Source organism: Colobus angolensis, unplaced genomic scaffold (assembly GCF_000951035.1).
Source record: "Colobus angolensis palliatus isolate OR3802 unplaced genomic scaffold, Cang.pa_1.0 Scaffold531, whole genome shotgun sequence".
NCBI classification, from domain to species: Eukaryota; Metazoa; Chordata; class Mammalia; order Primates; family Cercopithecidae; genus Colobus; species Colobus angolensis.
Window position 1 is genome coordinate 579,481 of NW_012118833.1, and position 22,265 is coordinate 601,745.

Here is a 22,265-nt window from a genome sequence, read left to right on the forward strand (position 1 = left end):
GGGTTTGTAAATACACCAATCAACACTCTGTGTCTAGCTCAGGGTTTGTAAATACACAAATCAGCACTTAACGTCTGAAGGAACAAACACTGGACACACCATCTTTAAGAACTGTAACACTCACAGTGAGGGTCCACAGCTTCATTCTTGAAGTCAGTGAGACCGAGAACCCACCAATTCCGGACACACTTTTGTAGTCACCACCTTCCCCCACCCTCAGCCCCTGGCAACCACTTCCTTCCCTGACTCTCAGCCCCTGGCAACCACTTCCTTTCCTGACCCTCAGCCCCTGGCAACCACTTCCTTCCCAGACCCTCAGCCCCTGGCGACCACTTACCAAGTTTCTTTCCCCATAATTTTGCCTGTTTCCAGATGCCATATCAATGGAATCATACGCCTGGCTTTTGAGTCAGACGTCTTTCACCTAATATAATGTATTTGAATTTTATCCATGCTGTGTGTATCAGAAGTTTGTTCCCTTTAGGAATTATATCTTAAAGGAAAACACATTTTTATACCCAAGATATTTTGAGCTTTAAAATGAATACTTTTAAAACATTTATTTATTTGCTATATTTACAGGTTACAAGTGCAGGTTTCTTACATGCATGTATTGCACAGTGGTGAAGTCTGGGCTTGTAGTGTTACCGTCATCTGAAGAGTGAACATTGTACCCAATAGGTAGTTTTCCAACCCTACCCCCGTACCCCCCCCACCCTCCCACCTTTCATAGTGCAATGTTTGTTATTCCACTCTCGATGGCCATGCATACTCGTTGTTTAGCTCCCACTTATAAGAACATACGGTATTTGACTTTATGTTCGTGAGTTATTTCACTGAGAATAATGGCCTCCAGTTTCATCAATGTTGCTGCAAAAGATACAATTTTGTTTTTTTGTATGGCTGAGTAATATTCCATGGTATATATGTGCCTCATTTTCTTTATCAAATCCTGTGTTGAAGGATGCTTAGGTTGATTCTATATTTTTGCTACTGTGAATAGTACTGCAATAAACATATGAGCACAGGTATCTTTTATATATAATGATTTCTTTTTCTTTTTTTTGAGACAGAATTTCGCTCTTTTTGCCCAGGCTGGAGTGCAATGGCACGATCTCGGCTCACCGCAACCTCCGCCTCCTGGGTTCAAGCGATTCTCCTGCCTTAGCCTCCCAAGTAGCTGGGATTACAGGCATGCACCACCATGACTGGCTAATTTTGTATTTTTAATAGAGACGGGGTTTCTCCATGTTGGTCAGGCTGGTCTTGAACTCCCAACCTCAGGTGATCCACCCGCCTCAGCCTCCCAAAGTGCTGGGATTACAGGAGTGAGCCAGCGCGCCCAGCTATATATATTTATTTCCCTTTGGGTATATACTCAGTAGTGGGATTGCTCTTTCAAATGGTAGTTAAAATGAACACTTTTTTTAAAACTAGAGTATTCTAGCCGAGCGTCTCTTGGGATCCAGTTGGTTTTCTGTGTTCTTCTTATGTTGAAATTGATGCTGTCCACAGTTGCCTGTTTGGCTTCCTGGAAAAATACTAAAGAGACTACAGTGTGAAGGTAACCTACCGCATAAAGGTGGCTCCCTTACCTGTGTTTTCAGGGCATGATGCCACATTCACTGCCCAAAGCCTGCCAGACAGTGAGCAACTGTTGACAGTGAACGTTTCTGTGGACTCTGTATTTGTATTCCTGTAGGCTCATCAGATTCAAGAGATGTTTCCCCAGGTTCCATACCATCTAGTGCTGCAGGACCTCCAGCTGACACGCTCAGTTGAAATAACAACAGACAACATTTTAGAAGGACGGATTCAAGTACCTTTTCCTACACAGGTAAAACTGGGGTTTTAAAGCATGATAAATGGATTCTATCTTCACAAAGATTGAATACTGTAGGTTAACTGTTTTAGTTACTTAACAGCTGAATATCATTTATGACTTAATGAAGGGTTTCTATCAACTCTCTTAACTTTGCCTAATGAATAACTGAGAACAGACACACCAAAGATAAGGTGAGTATTTGAGTAGCTTGTTATTCAAATATACACTCCAAACCAGCCTGCCCTTGCCAGTCTAGGAAGTCATAGTGTTGGTTCTTATTGGACAAGGATTGGCAACATTTTTTTCTTTAAAAGGCAGGTAATAAATATTTTAGGCATTTCAGGCCACACAATCTTTGTTGCTTCTCAACTCTGCTGTCATAGTACTATACAGCAGCCATGGATAGTATTTAAGTAAATGAGCAAGACTGTGCTCATTTATAAGTAAGGAGAGTAGAGTAGTGAACTTGACCTTCAGGCTGTAGTTTGCCAACCCCCTGCTCTAGGAGCTGTGCCATTTGTCCCTAGTTGGCTTTGCACACTGGTTTGGTGTTCCACTAGCTACCATTCATCTATCTGAGGTGGTACTTTTGATTTTTAAAAAGGTCAGATCTTGACTTTGATGAGCATAAGAAGTGTTAATATAGATGAGCCTTCTGGCAGGACCATGGGAATTTGCATATGACCAGGGAATAATCTACCCCAAATTATTCAATTTTAATATGTAAAAATATGTAGAAATCTATTAATAAAATTCTAAAACCTGAGACTCTTTGAAGAGAAAACAGCATAGACTCAGTCACATGGGCTGAGATATTAGATGTGGTTCCCAGTTCTCAGCTCTTTGACCTGGCTGTTGGCTGTGGATCTCCCTGAAAGCGGATCCTGGGACAAGGATTTGAATGCACATAGTTAGTTTGGGAAGTGGTCCCAGGGATCACAGGTTGTGTGTGGGGACGTGAGCTGGGGAGGGGAGGGTGGCCAGTAATGGGTTTGTTATCAAGCAGGTGACCACTGTGGGTAGCTGAAGCTCCTTCCCATTTGGGGCCTCTGGGATCCAGTGCAGAACATATCCCTTGCAGGGGATGAGGAGCTGGTGTCTTCACAGAGGAATTCTCTCCCTCACTGGTTGAGGTCTGCCTCTGGGGGTGGCTGAACTACCTCATACAGCCACAGAAAGTCCTCAGGCAATGAAATACAGACACTGGCCAGCCAGCACTGAGGTGGTGAGACCTTACTGGCCGGTCCCCAGAGTGTCTGCAGCATTGTGTGAGATCTTTAACTGGCTAGAAGGATAGTAACAGCAGCACCTGTTTCATAGGATGTAAAGATAGATGAGACAGTCATGCCCCAGTTTTCCTTGGTGCCATGCTGAAGTTACCTGTTCAGGCCGTGTTCTCTGCTGTTATTGTTTTTGTTGTCTAATTACTGTTATTCAAAAGCAAACTAAATGTGGGGCCAGTTGCTGACTCTAAGACTTGGAACTCTAGGTTAGGCCCCAGGCTCCTTTGTCTTGCTTTTAATCTTTATGGCATTTTAATTTCTGTGGTGCTGTAGACTTCCTTAGAGTTACAGCCTGGGTTGGGTACCACAGCTCCCTCTGCACGCCAGGATTTCCCTGAGTCTGTGATTTGATTTCTGAGTGACTCTGGATTGTTTGTGGTGCTGTTTTTCTTCCAGCGGTCAGATAGCATCAGACCTGCATTGAACAGTCCCGTGGAAAGGCCAAGCAGTGACCAGGAAGAGGGAGAAACTTCTGCTCAGGTAAGACCCGCACTCCAGTGAGAGAGTTCATGGAGCTGTGGAGGCGAAATGTGGTCCAGTCCCGGCAGTGGTTCTTCCTCAGTCCTGATGCTTGCAAGGCTTAGGGCAAGAGTACAAAAGAAACTGTGCTGTATCCACCCCAATAATGAAGGTGTGCCCATGGTATGGCCTGTGTTTCCACCCAGGGCTGGCAGCCACTCCCTGGGGATTGCCCTCATGCTGGAGGAGAAAGGGATTGTGTTCTCCTGGGCCAGCCCTGCCACCTTGAGTTTGAGTGAGAGCTGGTGGAAAGACAGAAAGAAGCTGGGCTCAGGACCTTGAGGGTGCGCGGACCCATCTAAACCCAGATGGGGATGGCCTAGGGCAAGCTCTCCAGGGAGCCGAGGCCATTGAGATACCCTCCCCTCCACCCCGCCTCACTTGTCAAACTCAGGATTTCCAGATACTTCCATGCATTTTGCAAAACAGACTGCCTGAGGCTGGGTGGGGCTGGGGGAAGCATGGCTTTCTTGAGAACCAGATCTGTCTGTTGGCCCACTTTGAGTGCCTTGAAGTGGCCCTAACTCCAAGCAGCAGGGTTGAGGCGCCACCTCCCCCCAACCCCCACCTGTGCCCTCCGCCCTACATCTGTGGTCCCGGATCCCACCCCTCTTCTGTGATTCCCGTTTGCTTCCTCAGTTACCATACTGTCAGAGCACTTTCTTTCTTTCTTTTTTTTTTTTTCAGAGTCTAAGAATATTTTTTTATTTTTTTTATTTTTTTTTTATTTTTTATTTTTTAATTTTTTATTATACTTTTAAGTTCTAGGGTACATGTGCATAACGTGCAGGTTTGTTACATATGTATACTTGTGCCATGTTGGTGTGCTGCACCCATCAACTCGTCAGCACCCATCAATTCATCATTTATATCAGGTATAACTCCCTAATGCAATCCCTCCCCTCTCCCCCCTCCCCATGATAGGCCCCAGTGTGTGATATTCCCCTTCCCGGGTCCAAGTGAACTCATTGTTCAGTTCCCACCTATGAGTGAGAACATGCGGTGTTTGGTTTTCTCTTCTTGTGATAGTTTGCTAAGAATGATGGTTTCCAGCTGCATCCATGTCCCTACAAAGGACGCAAACTCATCCTTTTTTATGGCTGCATAGTATTCCATGGTGTATATGTGCCACATTTTCTTAATCCAGTCTGTCACTGATGGACATTTGGGTTGATTCCAAGTCTTTGCTATTGTGAATAGTGCCGCAATAAACATACGTGTGCATGTGTCTTTGTAGTAGAATAATTTATAATCCTTTGGGTATATACCCAGTAGTGGGATGGCTGGATCATATGGTACATCTAGATCTAGATCCTTGAGGAATTGCCATACTGTTTTCCATAATGGTTGAACTAGTTTACAATCCCACCAACAGTGTAAAAGTGTTCCTATTTCTCCACATCCTCTCCAACACCTGTTGTTTCCTGATTTTTTAATGATTGCCATTCTAACTGGTGTGAGATGGTATCTCATTGTGGTTTTGATTTGCATTTCTCTGATGGCGAGTGATGCTGAGCATTTTTTCATGTGTCTGTTGGCTGTATGAATGTCTTCTTTTGAGAAATGTCTGTTCATATCCTTTGCCCACTTTTCACCTTCTTATGCGACCACAAATAAAAACTGAACAACCCCGCTTTGGCCTTTCTGTGTTGGTGCCATGCAGGGCTCTCCTGCACACTGGCTTGGGTCTAGGGTGGTGCCGCCTTCCTTACCGGGGTGTGCAAGGTCTCCTCTAGAAGCACTGGTGAGTGACTCAAGCTTTCACCTCTTGTGTTTTTCTCTACAAATAGGAAACAGAAAACACTACGAGGCCAGTAAACACTACTGGCTTAAGATTTTCATATCCACATCTGTAATTGGATTATGCATCATTTGTGAAATGGTGCATGGCTTCTAAGGAAGGGGTCCATGTCTACATTTCCAGTTTTTGGATAGCTGGCGAAGCTGAAATATGGATGCTAGGTGGGCTTGGGGGCATCTGTGGGTACAGCACATTCAGTCCCTGTCTTGATTTTCCACCTCTGCTTCTAGAGTTAGCATGAAGATTTCTGGGTTTTATATATATATATAAAATAGAGGAAAGTATGTGTTTCACAAGAAACCTTGCTGTGCAACAGTTTTGGTCATTTGTGAAGAAAAAGTCCTTGAGTAACAGTTAACAGAAACCTCACTGTAGCCAAGTAAGCCCTTCCACTCTCCCTCTGTTCTAATCTCTGCCCTGCCCCGCTCAGGCTGGTCTTAGTCAGGCACGCAGCTGCACAGAGCAGGGGCTGCAGTGGGCAGCTCTTGTCTCTCTAACATCTCCTCGCCTCCTCACTCACCGTTCTTTCTAACCTGCTCTAGGGTCAGGCTTAGAGGAGAGGGATAGGATAGGACAGTGAGACCCCAGCGTGTGTGTGTGTGTGTGTGTGTGTGTGTGTGTGTGTGTGTGTGTGTGTACGTACGTACATGTGCCAACTATTTGTGTCTGTGTGTGTGTGTGTACATGTTCCGCCACCTATCCCCCTGTCCCTATCTGGTCCCAGAAACTCCTCCTCTGACCCTGGGCTGGCTACTGATGACCACTTCCACCCTCATGGGGGTCCCATTACCTCTCCAAGTGGTCCTTTGGGCAGAGTTGTTTTCAACAACCTTAGGTTGGTTCCCTTGTGTAGGAGGCTTTTCCAAGCTCCAGAACACGCACAGTGTTGTCTGGAGTCAGTGGAAGGCAAGCGTGCTCCCGTCACAGCTCCCCACCTGCTGTTTTTTATTGACTTCTGCCAGTTTCTTTCTGTGGATTTGTCAAGTGTGTGCAGCCACCAGTTCCCCCGTCCTTTGACTCTAGGGGATACGAGTGGTTCTCTTGAAGTTCACTCTCAAGCTTAGCTGAAGGCAGGAAAAAATGAGGGTAGGTCCAGCAGGGGCTCTGAAGTAAAACAGCCTGCCTCTCAGCTGCACCCACCTCCACTCTGTCACAGCCTGGAAGCGGGCGATGGGCTGACCCTGGCCAGCCCAGGTCTGCATCTGGGAGCATGAGCAGCGCAGATGGTCAGGCACCTGCTAGGACGCAGGGGTGCCTGGACATTGTTGTGGACTTTGGAGCTTCAACCAAAGCCAAGGAACCATATAATCCATCCTGTCTCTTTTCAAAAGATCCTTAGGGCTGGGCACAGTGGCTCACACCTGCAATCCCAGCACTTTGGGAGGCTGAGGCAGGTAGATTGCCTGAGCCCAGTACTTTGAGACCAGCCTGGGCAACAAAGCAAAACCCTGTCTCTACAAAAAGTACAAAAATTAGCCAGATGTGGTGGCATGAGCCTGTGGTCCCAGCTACTTGGGAGGCTAAGTTGGGAGGATCACCTGAGCCTGGGGAGGTTGAGGCTGTGGTGAGCCAAGATTGTGCCACTGCACTCCAGCCTGGGTGACAGAGTGAGACCCTGTCTGTAAATAAATAAATAAATAGATGCTTAGCAGTTTTCCTTTTTACCTCTGTTTTCAGAGTCAATTGAGGATATAAAATTTGTGCAGAAGATTTGATAAGACTGGTTTACATTTTTGAGCAATTAGTAGAAGTGAACAGAAAATTCCTAGCATGTAAACTCACAGTTGTCGTGTTGGTAGCATATTCTGAGAGTGCAGCTTGAAGGTGCTTGCGTTTTTCATGCTGGAAATCATTTACTTATCTCTCTGATACTGAACATTCTGTGTGAGTCAGGTCCTGTTCTTAGTACTACTCAAGCCATAGGAAGCAGGCCTGCCCTCAGGGAAGCTGCTACTCCATTACCTGTAGCTTGTGGTTCCTAGTTTCTGCCTCCCTGCTTGGCAGCAGCCTTCTCTTTGCATCTAGAACTGCCTTGTCTAGGGTGCCCTGTAGGTGAGGAACCTGCTTAGGAGGGAGGCCTGTGCTCACAGCTGCCTCCTTGCTTCCTGCCCCATGTCCAGACCGAGCGTGTGCCACTGGACCTCAGTCCTCGCTTGGAGGAGACGCTGGACTTTGGCGAGATGGAAGTGGAGCCCAGTGAGGTGGAAGACTTTGAGGCTCGTGGGAGCCGCTTCTCCAAGTCTGCTGATGAGAGACAGCGCATGCTGGTGCAGCGTAAGGACGAGCTCCTCCAGCAAGCTCGCAAGTGAGTCGCTTCTCCAGCCCCACTTGGCATAATCCAGGTCAAAAACCAGTGGCAGAAGGCCGTTGTCAGGCGCACATCTTCTCTTTTTAAACAGATGCCAACAGCGAAAAGCCATTACATGCCAACCTAAAACTCAGATTTCAAGCCTGTCTTGAAAAATCCAGAGCATCTGGTAACACTGGCCCCTACTGGTCTACCTCTGATGCTGGTACTCTCAGTTATCTCCCGTGGACCCCTTTTGCAAGAGAGCACTTGTGTGCCAACCTATTCTAAGCCCTTTATATGAATCATTTTCACAGCTCTAAGAGGGATCTCTGTTAACCCATTCGGCCGACATAGAGCTGAAGAAATGGAGGCCTGAGAGGTTAGCACTGGCCTGGCCCTGGAGTCTGCCTCCCAGGTGTCCTCCCTCTTGACCACTCTTTCAGCCGAGCGTTATGAACACACATGGCGCATCTGTGCGTCACACCCCCATGGTTGATGGCAGCTGCGGCAGGTGTATCCTGTAGATAGAGGGGGTTTTGTTCTAGCTCTTGAGGACAGGGCCAGTACTGTGTTCATCGACTGGGTTTGGGCCCCGGCAGACTCTGATTGTAGGGGTTCTGTGCCGTGTCTGTGGGTAGAGGGGACGGGCATGGAGAGACAGCACAGAACAGCACTGAAGGGTTCCTCCTTGGTGCAGAGAGAACTAGCTCCCATCTGTTGGGGGCTGGATGTCTTGGTCATGAGGTGGTGCTGAGTGACAGCTTCATGCAAGTGCCTGGATGTGGGGAGATGTGAAATCAGCCTTCTGGCTGTGTTCCACAGCTCCCCATCTCTCCCATGATACAGAAAAAACTCTTCTGTTTTTTTCTAGACGTTTCTTGAACAAAAGTTCTGAAGATGATGCGGCCTCAGAGAGCTTCCTTCCCTCAGAAGGTGCGTCCTCTGACCCGGTGACCCTGCGTCGAAGGATGCTGGCTGCCGCTGCGGAACGGAGGCTTCAGAAGCAGCAGACCTCCTAGCGCTCCCTTGCCTTCCTCAGCTGCCTCCTGCGCCCTGTGCCCAACTGACCGGAGGAGGCCTGTCCCAGTTCTGTCTGCTGTGTGGAGAAGCGGGCTTGACTGCATTGCCGCTGTACAAAGCATGTGGTCTTATAGTGTTTGGACAGCTGACAAATTTAATCCTTCTTTGTAATACTTTCTATGTGACATTTCTCTTCCCCTTAGAAACACTGCAAATTTTAACTCTAGGCATGATCCCTTCTGGTGTTGACTGGACTGCTTGGGGTAGGGGATGATCAGGAGGAAGTGAAGGCAACTTCAATTCCTGCCTCGTGTACATCCCACAAATGCAGGTGTCCTGAGCACCACATCCAGTGGGAAGAGTGTCGGGGAGACGCACAGTGTGAGCCCGCCCCCGTATCATGGGGTAACATCTGTTATCAAACTGCTGTCCTTGTTGTGGAAGCACGTAGACTGTGCCAGAGGCCAGGCCCACGGGCTCAGGCACCCCTGAGCCAGCAGGGCATCTTGGAAAAATAACTCTTGGGTCAATACCTGGAGCAGAGGAGGGGAAAGCCCAGGGCTGTAGGGTGTGACAAAATCACCCCTTTCTGTCCCACTATATCTGGGACTGACTTTCTGAGCCCCCAGTCCAAAGCCGGCTTGATTTCCGCGAACTCTGGTGCTCTTGCATCTCATGAGTGTGCCCCATGGGTTCCCTCCCCTCTCAGCATTTCCTTGTCCCCTCTGGACCTGTGGAGTGGTTAAGCAGCAAGCTTTGGTTTATGGTTTTCATTCACTGGTCAAGTAAATTAGGCAATGCTAAAGCCTGTGGGTTTGGTCCTTGAACAAGATGTGGGCCTTGCAAGATGGGAGAGTAAACCTCGAAGGGCTTTGTTAAAGAAATAAAAGAGAACTTTTGTATCTTTCATCCTGGGAGCGCTGCGTTTTCCTAGCTGTGTTCTTCCTGGTTTAATTCAGCAGAGAAGGTAAGGTGTGAACCTACATGCCTTGGAGCAGGCCCAGGTCCCAAATCTCTTCAAATTCTTCACGTGTTTCACTGTAAGGATTTGAACCGTGCAGTCATAGGTTGCAGACTTCAGTTTTATGCCCCACTGGATTACTTTTTGTTTTTTTTTTCAAACTGTTTGAAAGCTTTGTTTTGTGGTAGTCCTTTTGGGAAGAATCCAGTATTATCTACAATTATTGGCAAAGTTTAAATGTATTTTACATAACTGAAAGTTTTTAGAATGTTGAAAAGTAATTGAAAAACGTGATAGGTAAATTTTTAGGCAAAGATAATTTATTTCAATAAATCTTTCAAAAGCCTTACCTTGAAATGCTGTTAGTAAATTTCTGTGATTTTTTAAAAAAAAATTTTGTTTTGCTGAGAGCATAGCTATTTGTTTTTATTGTAAAACAACAGTAATAATAATAAAAAGCAAACTCTACTGATGTGTGTGGCTGGAAGCTAAGGCATCTTTTTGTGTGGCTGGAAGCTAAGGCATCTTTTTCCAGAGGTGCCAACGTTAAACCCCATTTTGATTTGGATTTTGTGTGTACTATTTTGGTTGGAGGGTTTTTCCCATGTTTCTGAATTGGGAACTTTTATTTTTCCTAGTAGTATATGTGGAGAAGGCAGAACTGCATTTTTCTTCCCCTTGTATTTATATCATTTTTTTTTCAGGTAAGTGGGTAGCAAAAGATTATTTTACTCTCCTCGAATTACGTTATGCTTTACACATTGCACCCATTATAGGTGCCACTAATTCCACATATTCACATGTTTCTGATGTGTGAGAAGAGAAAATTATTTGGATCAATTTTAGAGGGTCTTGACACATTACGAAACAGCCAAACCACAGTGTTTAGAGCAGGGGCTTATTAAGTAGCTTAAAATGATCCTCAGTCCGCCCTCCATTTTATACCTGGATACTTAGGATTTCACCACTTCCCAGGGGCATCCGGGACAGGTGCTGAGGGCAGTGGCAGTTATGCTGAGGGCTTTCCCCTCCCAGGACCCCTTTTGCTGCCCTGGCTAACTGCAGGGTCAGCCAGGTCCTCACACCCAGCCCCTGGAGAACCAGCACTCAGGTCGGGCTGTGGGTCCAGGTTTGTAAGCGCAGCAGCAGGAGCATCCGGGTGCTCTGGCGGATGGTGGTTGAGCTGCCCCTGGCCTCTGTGGGCTCTTTTGGAATGAGGCTGTGTTGCCCTCTCCATTTTCTTAGTGGCCCTGTTTTGTTGACCTCCTGGGTTCTCCTTAGTTTTTGTTGTGTTTGGAATGTTGAGGCTTTTATGTACCATAGAGGATGGTGGACCATGTGGCTATTTTCCTTGTGTTGATGTGAATCCAGGTGCCCAGGTGGCCTCTTGGGCCTGATTTTCCACTTGGGCTGAGTAGACAGTGTGCCCTTTTATCTGTAGCCAGCCGACTTGATCCTGTCTGTGGTGACTTTCAGTCCTGCTGGAGCAGGACACACATGGAAAAGGAAACCACGGCCTTGCCAACAAGCCCTGGCGAGGAGCAGCGGCCGCCTACCTGCCCTCGAAGGCCCTCCATCACCTGGAGCCTCCATCTTGCTGGGCTGCTGCTTATCTGTTAGGTTAGACGTGGTTCCAACCTTGGCTGCATGTTAGAATCACTTGTGGAGCTTTTAGATAGAGTCACTTACTGTAAACAACTGCAGCGAGCCGCCTCTGGCAGCCATCGCACACACAGGGTCAGGCTCTCACAGTGCGGGACAGAGCAGTCTCTGGGACCAAGGAGATCCAGTCACGAAATACAAGAGGGCAGAGTTGACTTGAGAGGAATCTGTCCACTTGCAACTCTTGGGGTTCTGGTTCTGTGGGGGAAAAACAGGTTTCTTCCCAAGAGGAGTCTGTGGTGCCTTTTCTGTTTTCCTTAAGAGCTCTGCGTCATTAGAGGTCCCCTCTAGATCTTTTCATGTGGTACCCAAGATGGCCAAGAAGAAAGAGGAGGGAAGAGGGGAAGTAAGTGGGAGGAGGCTTTTTAGGAAATGAAGTGCACAGAGGAAACAAGCACATCATTTTTTTTTTTTAAAGGGGGGGTTCCAGTCAACTAGAAAAAAATTACCAAAAACAGGATCCCAAAAGAGAAAAAGCAGGAAGGCCTTACGAAGATAAACATATATCCTGAATATCAGCTTTTAATTAAGCTGACTTCTAACCGTAGAGCTCTTGAAATCCTTTCAAATCTCCTATTACCCGATTTTAGCTGGGACAAACAGCTGGTATTTCTGGGTTTTGAGTCTTTTTAACCAAAGATACTCTCCCAGGTGGCAACGCCTTATCCACAAACATCAAAAGTCACACAAATATCAAACCAAAAGGAACTAATTCTCTGGGAATGGAATTGGCTGTAGCAGTGAAAGGGCTTTTTTTTTTTTTTTTTTTTTTTTAAATCTTGCAGGGCATCTGAAGCAGGCGGTTTCAGCCTTTAAAGGATTTTAACTGGTTTCAGATCTGATCTCAGCCGGAATGTTGCTCGGATCATTCTCTGGATGTTAGCATTCCAACATCACTGTCAGTTATTAGTCCTGGTTTAGAAAAAAAAAATGTGTTGGGTCTGCTTTTTATAATCTCAGTAGTTTTATTTGTGTTCATTTCCCCCCTTTAGAGAATTACTCTTTTAATCACCTGTCTTATTGCCCTAAGCAACTGCCAGCTAGGCAACAAAGGTGCATTTTGGAGCCCCGTCTTCACTGGGTGGTCTAACTGGGCAAAGAGTGGTTCAGGAATCTGGCAGCCCCGAGAGCCAGAAGAGGTTCACAGTGACTCTTCGACTTTCTCAGTAGAGTTTCAGGGCAGAGATCAAAGACGTGGAGGGATTCCACAGGTGGCGATGATGGATACCTTTTGTTTACCTCCTGAATAGAGGCAGTTTTCTCAGAATTTCTTTTAGGACGTTTTTAGGTGCCATTGGAAGTAAATCTCCTATTTGATTTGGTTCTAATTAGAACTAGCTTTTTCCAATTGTGTGCACAGATAAGCTAGGGGGGGAAAAGGATCTTTAAAAATATATATAACAGATAGGTTCTGCCCCCACTCTCCTTGTTCCAATTTAATTGGCCTTTTTGCTGCATCTTTTCCCAAAAACGCTATGACCTCCCTTCTAAGAAAAATGAGGCAAATAAACTTCTGTTGGTTTTATCCACAAAACTCATTTGAAAGTTGGGAAAGAACCCTACGAGAATATGGCTCAGTTTTTAGAGAAATTCAAATATGCCATATATAGAAAATGTCATGGTTTCCTTCAGCCTTCCATGTGGATCTTGGTTTGTTACAAAGTCAAACTGGGGCCTGGATTGCAAACCTTCCCCTCAATAGAGAGGGTAGGTCATGTGCCCCTCTCTGCAGATAACAAGTTGGGGTCTGGGGAACCGGGGGAAAAGCAGAAGAGGTTTAAGGGGTGCTTGTATTGGTTGGGTATTCGTAACAGTGCCTCTTGTTCTTCCATAGTCTCTGAAACCATATCCACTGCCTCCACTCCCTTGATTCAAAAGGCTGCTGGAACTTGCCCGAGAGAGGCCTTTCTGAGCCTCTAATTCCCATTTGTTGGGATTCAGAGAGGATTCCAGGTAACTGACCTTTTGGCAGCTCCCCCATCTCACTGAAGACGGCATGATACATGAGATGCTCTTGGCCGCTTGGCCAGTAAGTGGCACATGGATATGATGCAAGGAGTTCAGTGGGCTGCTGTTGCCTCCAGGCCCTTGTTGCAACCCATTTGCTAATTATTACAGCAAAAGCGGGCCGATACAGGAGATGGGTGAGACCTACAGTCTGGGGGAGGAACAGGGATCAGACTCCGCACGCCCCACCGCACTGCTGGGTTACCCTCTGCATGTTTGGTCTGCAGGGGGCTTCCTGACATCCAGTTGCAATCAGGGAGCAAATTGAAGGCAGCCTTCCTGGTCAGGCTGGGCCCAAGCTCGTCCTGGGCATGTGAGTGGCTGGGAACTCTTGGGTGCAGATGGGCTCAGGCAATTGGCCTCATTCTTGGGACCACCCATCCTCCCACTGTGGGGGAACCGCTGGCTACAGAAGAAAGAGGATCCTGCATGATAGGAGAGGGGGTTCGCCTGCCCTCCTTGCATTTCTTCCTTCCTAATCCCCACTTCCACCTCATTTCTCGAAAGCAAGCAACCTGCTGAGGGTGAGGAGGGGCCAAGAGCCCGGAGGAGAGGACATCGCAGGTGAAAGTGGCAGCTCCCCTGCCCTCATTCCCAGGTGGCACTGGGCAGTGGTCGCGTCAACTGTGCTCTGAGCTGGGGCCCCAGTGACAGCCCTGGGGATGGGAAGGTCCTGTGTGGGACTCCTAACCGCCGGCCTGCCAGCGTGTGTGGCTGAGTCCCTCCTTCCCTCTCCTGCCAGAATGAAGCCCACCCCAAATAACCATTGTTGGAAGGCACAGGGTGAGACTCAGGAGTACAGACAAACATTCTCTTTTATTGAGCTACACAGGAATTTTCCATTAGTCAGAGAAGTAGACTGGCAGTGTGTAAGATATCACAGAAACCTCACCGATTGGGAATAGAAAGGCTTACAAAGACCCGTGGGCTTTTTTTTCTTTTTTCCTTTTTTTTTTTTAAGTTTTTTTTAATTTTTATTTTTTGTGTGTTTTGTCTTTTTGCCTCCTCTTTATTTGAAATGGCTGTGACTGGTCTTCTTCAGCAAAGATTAAGTCTTAAAAGTGAAACCGTGAAGCGGTTTGGGGTTTGGATATTAGTCAAAGTAGAAATGACATAGGATCGGTCATGAAAACGGTGGCTTTAATGTAAACACTACATTCCATCTTTTTAAATTTTTTTGTTTTTTTTTTTCCATCTTGTGGTATTTAAAAATTTTTTTTTGTTCTTTTTGTCTGCAGCACAAACATCCCCACATGAGAGAGCGGACACAGGGCACCGAAACAAAGGCAGAGGTGGGGAGGGGCGCACACACGAAGGCGGGTGTCAGCCGGGACCGGAAATCCAACACGGCAAAGGAAGAAAACCACAACCCGTTTCCCAAAGACTAGGAAAACTGATCTTGGATTGGGGGAGTGTAATACATAGTACTCAGCAGGACAAAAAAAAAAAAAACCAAAAAAACCCCACAAAGGCTATCTGTAGAAAGGGGGTTGGTGGGCAGATTGTTTTCTATGGGGCTGGGTTTCCATATACGATGGGCGTTCTTTTTGGCAGCTACTGGCCAGTGAGAGCTGTGCTTTTTCTATACAAACCTGGAGTAAGCGTGTGGCGGGAGTGGCTTAGGGCCCCGAGGTGGCATCTGTAGTGTCTGGGCGGCCGGCAGGCAGCAGGGTTTGCAGGGGCCTGTGGCCTTCTGGAAAGCCCGGCCTGAGCACACTCCTCGGACCGGTGCACCGCACCGGGACCCCAGGCGGCAGATGGGCCCTGCCCCCCAGCAGGAGCGCCAGGGCTGCACCGCGAGGTGGGACGGGGGCCAGCGTGGGTGCAGACGGGTATGTTTGTTTTGCAAGAAAAAGAAAGAAATATGGATGAAATATTGAGTTTTCCTTTTTTTTTTTTAAGCTACAAAGCACATGAGAAATGTTCTTTTTTTTCCTTTCGAATTCTAAATGTGAAGACTCAACTAAAACCGGATTCTACAGCATTCTACAGAAATACACAGCCGTCAGTCACTCTGGGGTCGTAGGTTAGACAGGGGCTTGATACAGAAAGGCTGTGTGTCTTACAAAGGCCAAAAGGTCATGCTACCAGGAGATCAACGTCAACAGCAAAGAGTCCATGAAGCAGTCTGTAGAGAGAGAGATAAGGGGTCCAGTCTGACCATTTTCTTTGATTTTAAAAAGCAACCAACCAACCAAAAAACCCTAGAACATTTTGACTAATGCTGGGGTGCGGCAAGATGGGGCAGCAGCACGAGGGGTCTGGAACCCCAATGAAGCCCATCCCCAGCGCCTGGGGAAGCCTGGCCCCCCTGGGACCCTGACTCAGGTCAGGCCCACAAATCCGGCCCTCCCCAGGCCACGCCTGTTCCCCTCGCTCCCCGCCTTCCCACGTGCCCTCTTGGAGCGGGGGGGCTGGCTTCAACTCTGCAGGTGAACGTGGGTCCCCTCCTGTCAGCTGCTTTTAGAAAGCACACCAAGTCTCCCTGTTCTCTGATTCTTGCCATCTTAACATGAATAAAGAAAACTCAGGAGACAGTGGATTGGTCGGAGCAATGATTCTTCTAAATTCCTGAAATTAACAACCACCACCACCCGAAAGAGAAGCATCCTCAAATTGTTCTGTTGTTAGGAGTGTAGAGTAAGGAGAGGCTTAGGGCGCTGGCCATTTCTGAAAGGGTCTGGAATTTGCCGAGAGCAGGACGGAACGGAGGGCGCAGAGGTTCCGAGGGCGGAACACACAGAGCTGGCTGGGCCAAGGCCAGGGCTGTTCTGCCATTCCCCTGCTCTCAGAAACGGGGCTCAGAGAGGAACACCCTGGGGCTAGCCTCAAAAGGAGGGACTCCCAAACCAAGCTACCATCTGGACACGTGTGAGTGTCTGTACACAAACACACGTGCATGCTCACGTGCCGTCCCAGGAAAACCTCCATGAGCTATGGGATGGTGGTCAGTTCTGTCTGCAGCTCTTTCTAGTACAAACTAAAAAGATTTTTAAATATATATTTGTATATATATATATAAGGTTTTGTTATGCCTCTTTAAAGTTTATTTACCAACTTGCATTTGTTAGTGGTGTGTGTGTGTGTGTGTGTGTGCGCGCGCACGCAAGCTGTTCTGTAGGTGCTGGAATCATTACCAAATAGGTTGCTATACAGGACAAGAGGTCAGTACAAGCCGCAGCCCCGGAGGTTGTTGGCAATGATGATGTCGGTGACGGCGTCGAACACCACCTGGATATTATTCGTGTCTGTGGCACAAGTCATGTGACAATATATTTCTTTGTTGGGTGAGCGGTTTTTGCTTTCAAATTGTGCTTGGATGTAGGCGGCTGCATCTTCATAGGTATTGGGGCCTGTAACAAGACACAGAAGAACAGGGAGAGGCCCTGGTGAGCACTGTGGGTGGACAGGGCTGGGGACATGAAGACAAGAAGTGGGTTGTGGCGTGTCCCAGGAAGTGGGATGGGAGGAAGGCAGCAGTAGGAACTGCTGGGCAGTTCCAAGCCGTAGTTGCATTTTAAATTAAATAACAGTTTTTTTTCAGATGAAGTTTTGCTCTTATTGCCCAGGGTGGACTGCAATGGCACTATCTCAGCTCACTGCAACCTCTGCCTCCCAGGTTCAAGTGATTCTCCTGCCTCAGCCTCCTGAGTAGCTGGGATTACAGGTGCATGCCAGCACGCCCAGCTAATATTTGTATTTTTAGTACAGACGAGGTTTCACCATGTTGGCCTGGTTGGTCTCGAACTCCTGACCTCAGGTGATCCACCTGCCTTGGCCTCCCAAAGTGCTGGGATTACAGACGTGAGCCACCACGCTCGGCCTTGCCATTACTTTTCATAGCAAAACTGCAATTACTTTTGCACCAACCATACACAGGCGAGCATTTGCCTGGCTTTGGACTTTGCAAGATCCCTTACGGTTTTCACACCAGATCCGCCTGGGAGCCCGCCTGGGAGCCCGCCTGGGAGAGCAGTGGCCACAGATGATCCCTTTTGCTTCGTAGATGAGCAAAGTGAGGCACCGCCCCATGGTTTAAACCAATCCTGCTGATTCCAATAAACCAGGAAAACAAAGTCTGGAGAGGGGCCTACCTAGGAAGGTGGTGGGCACTCAGAGGGACCTGTGCTCCTTCCTCATTGGTTTCCTTTAAGAGGCCACTCGGCAGGGCTGGCAGCGTATCAGTAGTAGTCGCGGTTGTTGAGCGAGTGGCCAGGACATGGGGGCATCGATGTCCCCAAGGTGGGAAGTTGAAGGGGACATCAGTATGTATGATGCCAACTGGGGGTCCTCTGTCCCCACCAATTCCTTGGGTGTATGAGGGGCAAGGGGCAGGGGGTGGGGGCATCCTTGGGTGGGTTGTCACAGCAGAGACCAGCTCTGGGCAGCCCAGTAGGAGTGCCTGGACCCACAGGGCCAAGCCTCATCCTTGATTCGCTGGTGCAGAGATGCCAAGCCTAGCACAGCTGTTAAGGATTAGACATAGCAGCCCGTGTGGACCCTGCCCAGGAGCTTCCTGTCTGGAGAGAGCCGAACCGGGCACAGCCCAGGGTGGAAGGTGGCCACATACAGCTGTCCAGGTGGGAGGAGTGCCTCGTGCCTTCCCTGTGTCTGCCGAGCCCAGCGTACTCACACAGCCCTGCTGCCACCCGGCCACGCTGGCCCACACGTCACCTCCTATCCCACCCCTGCTGCTTGTTTTGTGCCCTCACAGGCTTGTGCTCCATGGGGCCACTGCACTGGTGACCATCTGTCATCCATGATATCTGAATTCAAACTGGATCTCTCTGAAGGCCCTGGAGAACTCATGTTTCCCAGGTTCCGACTGCCCTTTACTGGGACATCTAGTGCTTGCACTCCACAGCAGTGAGAATGGCCACTCCCAAGTTGGGCCCCAGTGGGACACTGGACAAGAAAGAGCCGTAGGGTTGGGCCTGTCTCTGAGGGTAGCCCTGGCCGGAGGGGGCCTGCTGGACTCCATTGTTGTGGCCAGGAGAGGTCAGCAGTGGCTGCCCAGAGTGGGCTACAGCCTGACTCTGCCCAAGGGCCACCTGGGGCTGGCCTTTCGGGGCTTGTCTTGTGCCTCCTGCCCTCACTCCATCCTGCAGAGGGCACCTCCTCTGTGGCCAGTTCCCCCTCCCCTAGTTTCCATCCTCTGAATAATACCAATGGCAGCCACAGCCAGCACTTCTGTAGACCTGGCACCAAGCAGCTGTCCCTCCAGTCACCCTTGGGCTGGGCATGATTATCCATTGTGTTGACCAGATTAGAATGAGGCACAGGTGACTGAGCAACTTGCTGAGCTGCAGGTGGTCTGGCTGCAGAGGCTACCTGGGCTGCCTGCCCTATTGGGTCTTTCTTTCTTTGAGAGCCTTGAGTGCAGCGCACAGTTCCTGGCCCCACCTCCCACTCTGCACCTTGGGAAGAGCAAGAACCACCTTGCAAATTCACATCAGCATGGACTGTCAGTGAGGACACGGTTTGTGCTCAGAACCAGCTGACAGCCCTTCTTCATACACTGCTCCCAGCTGTGGGGAAGGGTGGGGAGACCGGCATCGACCTATGCTGGATGTGGGCGCCCTGTGGCTGGGCTTGGGGACCCAGGTGGCCCTGGGACTGAGCCCAAAGTCTTACTCCAGGGCTGTCAGAACACGGGTTCTTGGCCGAGCCAACCTGTGCCCTGACCTGGCAGATGACAGGACACCTCCTGCTCCATGGCAGGGTGCTGGCCCTCTGCACTCTGCAAACTGCAAAGGCGACTCCTACCCCAGGGACCCCTGAAAGCTTCCCAACCCCTAGAGGGACCAGGGCTGGGCTCTGGCATCCCCTCAACGCTGCTTTTAGGCATTAGCAGCAGCCCAGAGCTGGCCCATCCCATCCCACAGAAGCCACCCTCCCTCATCCATCCATTTGGAAAGAGCTTCATTTAGGGGGGTGGGGAGGTCTGTGATACATTCCCCTGAAAGCAAGAAGAAAGCCCCAGAGAAGTCAGAAGAAACTGAAGCAAGGATGGAGGAGGCTTGCAGATAGCTGGAGTGGTTGGATTTGGGGCAAAGACCAGGGGCGGAGGAAGAAGGGGAGAGAGGAGGTGCAATGGGGCTGGGGTTGGGGAGGGAAGGCAGGCACGATGTGGGACGGGTGGAGTCGTCTGGCTGGGCGGCTGCACAGAGATGAAGTATGTTCCAGGCACCAAAAACAGGGAGCAGAGAAAGCAGGTGGGGCCAAGAGGCAGCCCACGCCCTGCTCACAAGCCACGTGTCCACCTTTTGGTTTCATGCAAAGGTGCTGTGTGGCCCTGGGCAGGGGTGAGGGGAGGCCACTGCTGAGATTACAGGAGCTATCCTGAGAGCTCTCCTAGAGGGTGACCAGAAGGAAGGGGGAAGCCTGTGATCCTGTCCTGCCCCCTGCTCCCCACCATGTCACTCCTGAGTGACTGGGTCCTACCACATATATCTTAGGAAGGGCCATTCTCACTACGCCGAGGACTGTGTCCTGGGAAGCCCAAACCTGGTGACACAGTGCTGTTTTTCTTTTGCGCCCCACCAGACTCCTGCAATGGGTCCTGCTCGCCAGCTAGCCCCAAGCGCTGGCCGAGCAGCCTTTTCTCTGAGCCATGGGTCCCTGTCAGGGGCGGGCTTCCCCCTGCACAGGACTGCCTGGCACCCACCTGTGTATTCAGGAAAGCAGATGGTCAAAGGCGACTTCTTGATCTTCTCGCCAAATAGATCTTTCTTGTTGAGGAAGAGAATGATGGAGGTATCGATGAAGAACTTGTTGTTACAGATGGAGTCGAAGAGCATGAGAGACTCGTGCATGCGGTTCTGCGGCCGCAGGAAGGGAGGAGAGAGGACAGACAGCGGGAGGGAGACACAGAGACAGGGAAAGAGAAGGAGAGAATTAGGCTTGACAGAGAGGGACTGGGCTACTCGGCAGCTCCTCCGAGAGGCTGCCAGATGGAACCTGAATCAGTCACACCTCAGAGCACATCTCATTCCCTGCTTCCAGATAACCTGTCATGTTGGGGCCAGAGGCAGAGACTGGACTGGGCACCAGCCATGGCTCTCTGGGGAGGCTGAGGACAGGGTGACCCAGGTTCTCCCCACTGCAGAGTTCCCAGCTATGCGAAGGTCTCCCAGCACACGTGTGTGTGGCTGTGTGTGTGCATGCGCCCGTGTGCCTGTGTGTGTGTGCGTGTACCTGTTATGTGTGCCTGTGTGTATGTGCATGTGTGCCCATGTGTGCACCTGTGTGTGCATGCCTGTGCATCCATGTGCCTGAGTGTGTGTGTGCGCCTGTGTGTGTGCCTCTGTGTGTGTGTGTGTTAGGGGTGGTGGAGTCTGGACTGGAGCCGGAGAGCTGGGCTTTGGCCCTTCCTGCCTAGACCCCTCCTCCTGGGCCCATCCTGGGTCAGGGGATGTCCTCTGGGAGTGGTGAGAGACTCCAGGCCCTTCCCATGGCCTGAGGGGAAGGCATGCCACATCCTGCCAGCCTCCTGGGGGCCACCACTCAGGGGAGAGGCTCCGGGCAGGGCTACTTCCAGGAGTGCCTGGGGGACTGGCCGCACCTCCTCTGGCTGGGTCCTACTCAGCCGCATCTGACACTGCATGGTGTTCTAAGTAAGGCAGATGTGGAGGGCTGCCCTGCACACAGGAGCCTGTTTAGCAAATGGATGAACATGATGGGCACCCCAAAGAAGCCGAACCGAGGGGCCAGCCTTCTGCCCTGGGCAAAAACTCTGCTTTGGGACCCTGAGCACATTCACTTGGGTAGTCTGTTTCTCAGCAGTACATAGGGCATCTTAGTCTCTGAATGAATCCATTCCTGGACAGGGAGGGGGAGGAAGGGACAGTTCCCCTTATTTTCCCCAAGAACCCTGTCCTAGTGCTGGGAACTTGCCCACTGTAAACCCAGCTCCCTGGATCTAAAGCTCAGAGGTGACCCAGGCTAAACTCCACCTCTGAAATAAGAAGAGTGACACAAGTAACAGGAAAAAGAAGAGAGCTGGCGTAGATGCCACTGGGCACCTACGGGGAGATGATCTCCCCCAGGGATGAGCACACTGTGGGTGCTGAGGAACTGCTGGTTCCACTGCCGCACCGTCCCCCTCTGAGCAGAAAGAGGGTGACGAAGATGAAGTGACCACACCAGTCACCGAGGACCATGCTGTGCCAGCACTCTCCCTGCCTCATGTCACTTAACCTCATCCGGCCTGAGGGGACCCCGCGGTGACACAGCTGGGCCAGAACCAGAACTTATGCAACGGGTCTCTCCAGTCCGTATCAGCAGGCTGTGGGGCTTTCGAGGAATCAATACTAACAGCAGCATGGCGGGCTCCGCACATCTCACAGCCAGTCCTCCCTTCGGTATCTCCCTGATGCCTGCATCATTCTACCATGACCCGTAAAGGCGGCCAGCCCCAGCCCCTGGTTCTTATTGGCTGAAGTTGTTAGGTGGAGGGCCAGAGTTCTCAGCTGCCTCTCAGGGGCACCTGGACAGCTGGCATGGCTTTATTCCCCAGCCCCAGGAGCTGTAGTACATGGCACTGGCCTTTCATTCTGCTGAACAGACTCAGTAAACTCACATGATCTCATCACTCTCCCATCCTTAATCAGTCAATTTCGTTCTCAGTCCCCAGGAGCATTTTCCTGTCATCTGTGTGATCCCACCGGGAAGCAGCAGATCTCGCTTGCCCTGAGCCACCTCACTGGGGTCTGCTCAGAAAAGGGCAACCGGAGGCTTCTGGGAGGCCCAGTGAACCTGTGTCCAGGGCCTCGGGCTGTCCACACTCAAGTTCATTGCGCCGCATATGAGGCCAGAGTAGTGAGGTTCTGAGACCCCAAGGATTCCACAGGAACACGCTCCCCACTCCACAGAGCCACCTTGGCCTGCAGCTGTGT

At 49.8% G+C, this 22,265-nt stretch overlaps 2 protein-coding genes across 2 annotated transcripts in view; one reads left to right on the forward strand and one right to left on the reverse strand.

Annotated features, from left to right (window-relative positions):
* AMFR (autocrine motility factor receptor, E3 ubiquitin protein ligase) overlaps positions 1-10,167 on the forward strand; it is a 60,595-nt gene extending 50,428 nt beyond the window's left edge. Inside the window, exons 11-14 of the mRNA XM_011961019.1 lie at positions 1,703-1,837; positions 3,505-3,588; positions 7,549-7,733; positions 8,590-10,167. Of these exons, the coding sequence (XP_011816409.1) occupies positions 1,703-1,837; positions 3,505-3,588; positions 7,549-7,733; positions 8,590-8,737 (552 nt within the window). The 3' untranslated portion in view covers positions 8,738-10,167. The remainder of the gene's footprint in view (positions 1-1,702; positions 1,838-3,504; positions 3,589-7,548; positions 7,734-8,589) is intronic.
* Positions 10,168-14,165: 3,998 nt separating this feature from the next.
* The window catches only part of GNAO1 (guanine nucleotide binding protein (G protein), alpha activating activity polypeptide O), a 166,821-nt gene continuing 158,721 nt past the window's right edge, over positions 14,166-22,265 (reverse strand). Inside the window, exons 7-9 of the mRNA XM_011961021.1 lie at positions 20,036-20,189; positions 16,506-16,721; positions 14,166-15,496 (exon numbers count right to left, since the gene is read on the reverse strand). Of these exons, the coding sequence (XP_011816411.1) occupies positions 16,534-16,721; positions 20,036-20,189 (342 nt within the window). The 3' untranslated portion in view covers positions 14,166-15,496; positions 16,506-16,533. The remainder of the gene's footprint in view (positions 15,497-16,505; positions 16,722-20,035; positions 20,190-22,265) is intronic.